The 6,000-nt window shown below is 46.0% G+C and overlaps 1 protein-coding gene across 2 annotated transcripts in view; it reads left to right on the top strand.

The window, feature by feature from the left end:
* The first annotated feature begins 525 nt into the window (after window positions 1–525).
* The window catches only part of SLK (STE20 like kinase), a 66,140-nt gene continuing 60,665 nt past the window's right edge, over window positions 526–6,000 (top strand). For both annotated transcript variants that reach the window (XM_006273662.4, XM_006273661.4), the window contains exon 1: window positions 526–1,021. In XM_006273662.4, coding sequence (XP_006273724.1) covers window positions 872–1,021 — 150 coding nt within the window. In that variant the 5' untranslated portion in view covers window positions 526–871. The remainder of the gene's footprint in view (window positions 1,022–6,000) is intronic.

The raw sequence follows: 6,000 nt of genomic DNA, 5'->3' as shown, positions 1-6,000 counted from the left end.
CGAATCGTTGTCAGCCCACAGCCAGTGGGGAGCCCAGGTCACAGCTGTCACTGGGGGGATTGGCTTGGCTCTATGCCCGGTGCCAGGCTTTCCTTCCCCCCAAGGCCAGCACAGGGAGCGCCTCTTATCACGTCCCCCGCCTCACGGAGAAAGCAGGGAGTCGCGTGGCTGAAGGAGTCCGCCTCGCACCCCTTCCCCCACCGCAGAGCCAGCCACCGACTTACCCGCCCGCCCGCTCTGCGCGCTCCTATTGGCTGAGCCCGCATCACGTGGCTCGGTCGTTTTTCTAACGAGCCTCCTTAGCTCCGCCCCTTCCCTCTGCTAGCTTCTGGCGGCAGTTGGGAGTGACCGTTGGGCTCCGTTCCACCCCGCGCGCATGCGCAGTAGAAACCGAGGAGTTCCCCCCCCCCGCCGGTTCCCTCCGCATTCGTGAGGCGGCGGTTGGGAGTGAACGTTGGGCTTCGCCCCGCCCCCCGCGCATGCGCATTGGCGGCGGCGCGCGGCTGTGGGACGCCCCGCCCCGCTCGGCTGAGTGAGGGGGGAGCCGGGAGCCGCCGTCGCCTCGTCGCCGCCGTGCCCGGGCCCGCTCTCCGCCGCCAGCCCTGAGGCCACGGCGCCTTCCCCCTACCCCGTGGGACCCGCGCGCTGGTTGCTGAGGGGAAGGATGCGGCCGCTTGGAAACCTGGATTTTCCCTTCTTTCGGATCCTCACGAGTAGCATTTGAATGATTATTACTATTTAATCCGACCCTGCTTTGAAACCTGGAACTTCCTCCTTATTATAACAGTCATTATCATCATTATTATTATCTAGTAGGAGTAGTATTGAACCCCCCTCCCCTCTCCCCGGGTACACACAAGGGGGGGAGAAGATGTCGTTCTTCAACTTCCGCAAGATCTTCAAGCTGGGCGGCGAGAAGAAAAAGAAGCAGTACGAGCACGTCAAGCGGGACCTGAACCCGGAGGAGTTCTGGGAGATCATCGGCGAGCTCGGCGATGGCGCGTTCGGGAAGGTCTTCAAGGTAAGGGACACACGAGCGGTGTCCGTGTGGTGAGAGGGAGACACCTCCCCCCCCCGCCGCCCCCCAGGTTTGGATTTGCACGCCTGCAGGTAACTCATTCATGGCCCAGGTGGACGTGCCTGCTTGCCACCAGAAATAAGACATCCGAAAGGTGGACGAAGACCCACCAAGTCGCCGTCCCGCCCCCGGCCGGTCGCTTGTGCCTTCTGCCTCCCTAGTCCCGTTCGGCCGGACTCAGGAAGGCGGTGGTTTTCAATTTGCCATCCAGACCCGTGGGGGTCCGCACGCAGCATGTAAGGGGTTCTCGAAAGATGACCGCGGCCAGTTAAAAGTAGGTGAATACCCACGGTTACAGTTCAGAGGGTCCGCACCTCCGTTTAAAACGTCAGAGGGACCCCTCTGAATTGTAAAAGTAGGCGAAAACCCATGGTTAAGTGACCCCAGTCACGCACCTCCGTTCAAAACTTTTGTCTTCATTTGCAGACCCCTAAAATCAAGTTGAAAGCCACTGGGAAAGGTTTCCCTAGTCCTAAATTCCCCCCCCCCCCGATTTCTTCTGTCTGTGTAATATCACAGTAAAGCTGACCGGGTGTTTCTTGCCCTCATGTCCGTTTTGTGACCTCTTGGAAAGGGTCGTTTTCTTTAGCTGCGTGTTGCGTCCCCCTTGGACCACTTGCGTCGTGGCTGTCCTAGCTTGTTTTCAGTGGTCTGGCTCGCGTACCGAAATACCTCAATATAAATAGCCCTTTAGAGGGCACTTAACTTCTCAGAAATAGCCTATAGTGAAACAAGCTTAAAATTGCCATACAGCAAGAGGGCCCAAGCCATCAGACATTCCTGTCTATTGGAAACAGGGTCTTTGCGCTTTGAGTGAGTCATTTAATGCCTCTAGTTTCTAGTTTTACTGAGAGCATGGTATAAATGTAACGGGGAGGCTGCGTTCTCAAAACACGAGATCCTCTGGGAACAGAAAATGATTTCTGGAGCAGGATAATGGGCCTGGAATAAACTAGAAAGGGGAATACAGGTGTGACAGTCCTGCAAGGTGGCTAGCTGTTTCCGTCGAGAAGCTGTCATGTTAAAGAGTCTGTATTTTGGTGGGAATGTGAGAGAGCTGCAAACTGGATAGACTAAGCCTCTAATCAAATTAATGCTGGTCAGGAAAAAAGCAACTTTCACAGTTATTAGGGGTGGAAGGGACCTTCTAGATAATTAGGTCCAGCCCCCCAACTTTGTATCATCTTAGTATCTCTTTTTCCAGACTTCTTAATGCAAAACAATCTTTTTGTCACCTTGTAATGGTAAGGAATGTGTGTAAACAAGCACTGGCACAAGAACGCTGACATTTTGTATTCATTTACTTTTTTTCCAAAAATCCAAGTCAAGTTTCAAAGTGAAGGAGCAGTACATCTCCCACTATACTGTACAATGAATGGAAGACAGATTTAAACGCATGTTGGGCCGTTTGGAAAGTCTTAACCAAGTGTTCTGGTATAGCAAAGTGCCCTCTTCAAGAGCATGTACCAAGTCTTAAAATTCCTCTCTCTTTAAACTCCATAGCTATGCATTGAAGTCTTTTCCAGTGCGTAGAGAGGCAGGTAGCTGTAAAGTCTGAAGTCAGGCAGAAGGCAGGGCAGGGTGGCAGCTTCAGAAACTAAATTGTTCAGAGACCTCAATTTTTTGTAAGCAACAACCTATTTCATCATAGCATTCGGGTTAGCCACCCTGCCTTCTGCCTTTCCAGTGCCCATAACGGAAGAGTGGAGGTCACTAAAAACAGCCCCACTAGATGCACCCTGGCCTGCCTGTTTGCCTCTCTTCATTTTCAGGTGGAGAAGTGATGTTGTCATGCTAGTGCTTTATACAGGAAATGCAGCCGAGCAACAGGATAGTGAAACCGTGCCCTTGACAGCATGTTGTATATGGACAAGTAAACACAGACAGAAGAGACTTTTCTATTGGTTGACTTTTTTTTTCCAGGTGGAAATGGTCTTTTTAATTCGGTGCCCCACTTCATTCAGAAAGCAAAACATTTTCAAGCATTAAAGTTCACAATTTCAAACTAAAAAATATGAACTTTTTTTTAGTTGATATTCTGAATTACACTTGCATTAATTGTGCTTTCGAGTAAACTTAGTTGGTCATAAAATAGTGTGCTAATTTTCATATATTTTAACACTGCTGAAGGGAAGAAAACATGATTGCTCGTTCTGTGGCATGTAACTTGTTTTCTCACATTACAGCTGGAAAGAAATCCAAATTTAATCTGATAGGAAGACCAATTTAGGTATTTCAGTTAGTGCATTTTTAGCATATTGGACAGAAACTTCACTCCTGGGTGTTCATTTTTTTCCTTTGTGGAAAATTGTGAGGATAACACTGGATTCTAACATGAATTAAAGGATGTGGACTAGTTCTGCTGGAACTGAATTGTCACAATTTAAAACAGTTCTAAACATAACTTAGAAAGCAAAAAATTGGTGTCCATATAATGTCTCTTAATTTATGGCATTTTAATGAACATGGCATTACTACTTAGTAGTTTTCATGTTCCAACTACATCCTGAATACCAATAAACGAGATTAGGTTAAAAAGGAAAAAATAAATAAATCAACCAGAAAGTGATTAGAGCAGATTTATCTGTCATCCAGAAAGGGCTGGGTTAAGTGTACTTTCTGTCACAACATAATTCTGCAGCTAGTAACCAAACATGTTTGTTAAGTAGATACTGAATCTCAAAGCTGCCTACCCAGTGATCTCCAGTGGTGCCATCTCTCTTTCTTTGTATTACAAACTAGAAGAACACTTGGAAATACTAGGCCTTAAGTGAAAAAATCTTCATAGATATTTGAATCCCAGAAGCTTAAGGGAAGTAATGATTTCTACAGTCCATTTTTTTTCTTGTTGAACTGGACTTAAGCAGACTAGAATGTCTTTTTTACATAACTAAGATCTGGGAACCTTTTCTAATTACCCTGTTCTCTTCTTTGGCAGACTTACAATGAAAGGAACTGCTCCTTAGGGTTTGTTTTTTTTTTGTTTTTTTTTTTTTTTAAATGGAACCCGTACCAAGTTTGGTTGTGTTACTGTTTACATTTGGGAGAAATCTTAGACAGAATTCATGTTCAAAAGAGAAATTGTTTATATAAATAACCTAAAATAGCACTCTCCAAGCATATTTTTACCAGTAGTTTAAATATTAAACTATGACCTGATTAATATGTATGTAGTTGCCAGTCTGTTTAAGTTTACCCTAAAGTCTTCCCTGCATGTTTTATCTCCAGCTTGTGCACTAAAAATTTTTCCAGTAGTGGCAAGGATGTTATTTTATTTTCCTCTTAGTCATTTATTCAGCTTCAGCAACTAGAAGTTTACTGTTTCTGGAAGTGTTTGTACTGGTCTGCTAAATCATTCTTGGCACTTGCAGGCCAAAATAATGGGATATTGTGCATTAAGGTTTGCTGAATTAACATCTGACATCTATTAAAGGTATTTTAAAATATTCATTATCTAAAATTATGGAATAGTCCACTGCTACTGCAGTGACCCACAGGCTAGATGAGAGATTAAATGGAGACAGAATGCTCTTTTATCTACTATGGGGATGGCCAAGTTGCACGGGCCTTTTCATTCCAACTATCTTTGAAGCCAGGATGGGTAAAATATGGCCCATGGGCCAGAACCGGCTGGCCAACTGAATGACTCCAGCTCTTGCACTGTCCAGGCAAGCTTTTCTGCATGTGCCCTCAGCCAGCTCCCAGGATCTGATGCTCAAGCAGCCCTACACACACACCAACCCACCTCCCACTCCCCCTTGCCTCCCTACACAATATACAAGATTTTATTTTGAGCTGTTATGCACTAGTATGTAGTCTCTGTATACACTATAAAAACAAAAACCACGAATCAGGAAAAAATATTTTTGGAATAAAATAAAGTCTGACATCTACTATAATATTTTAAATATAATTTGCTTTTTTAAAATCTATAATTTGTTAAAATGATATCTTCTAAAAGACTGCATGCACAGCCCTTGACAGCTCACCAAAACTTGTTAAACGATCTGCCAGCTGGAATAAATGCTCACCCATTTTAGTCTGAGTTTTTTGCTGGTAGCTGAATAGCTTAGGACAAGGTTGTCCAACTGATGGCTTAGGGACTTCGTGCATCCTGTCCTGGGGGGGTAGGGGAAACACTTTACTATTTGAAATTTGGCAGAGAAATGACTTACACTTGGTACATCTATATCACATTGCTGGTGCTCGTGGAGACACAACCGAGTACACCCTAGTCACATTGCCAAACCCAAAAATTTAGTGACCCCTGCTCTCGAGGCATACTGGAGACTTGTCTCAAGCATCAGAATGGTTATAGCATCTAGCCCAGGTATCCATGGAGTAGTATCATTGCTGCATTCCTTGTGCAAATACCTCTCCCGGTGGAGTAGGGATGCATTGTAGATGTGTCTAGGATTGATCACACATTTGAATTAGTAAAGAACCGATTTAAGATAAATCTATATATGATCACCAGGGAACTCGGTTTTGTGTTTGCCATGGAAAAACTTGGATTTTCTCATTTAAAAGGAGAAAAATGTGGGAAAACTGCAGGTTTCTTCTTGCAGGTTGGCAGAGTTCCAGCCTTCAAGGTATTGGTTGGGGCTGGAGGGAATGGGATGCAGGGGGCATCAGGTGCATATGGCAGCCAGGTAATGTGGTGGAGAGTAGTTCCTGCAGCTCCCTCCAGGTAAATTTGGAGGGGAGGGGCAGCAGGAAGAGACACAGGTAATGCATGGGGAAGCATAGGTGACATTTCAGGGGGCAGTACATGCCCCCCATATATTTCTGTGCCCACAATGAGGTGCAGGGCTGCAGTCTGCCCAAGCCAGCCCTGGGCAGGAACCACCTCTGCTGCCTAGTAGGTGGGACCCAGTTGGCAACCATGGTGGGGCTCCTTCCCACCAAGGTGAGGTATGGTG

Source organism: Alligator mississippiensis, chromosome 6 (assembly GCF_030867095.1).
Source record: "Alligator mississippiensis isolate rAllMis1 chromosome 6, rAllMis1, whole genome shotgun sequence".
Taxonomy (NCBI): domain Eukaryota; kingdom Metazoa; phylum Chordata; order Crocodylia; family Alligatoridae; genus Alligator; species Alligator mississippiensis.
Note: the sequence above shows the minus strand (reverse complement) of the source record. Positions and strands in the feature narration are given on the sequence as shown.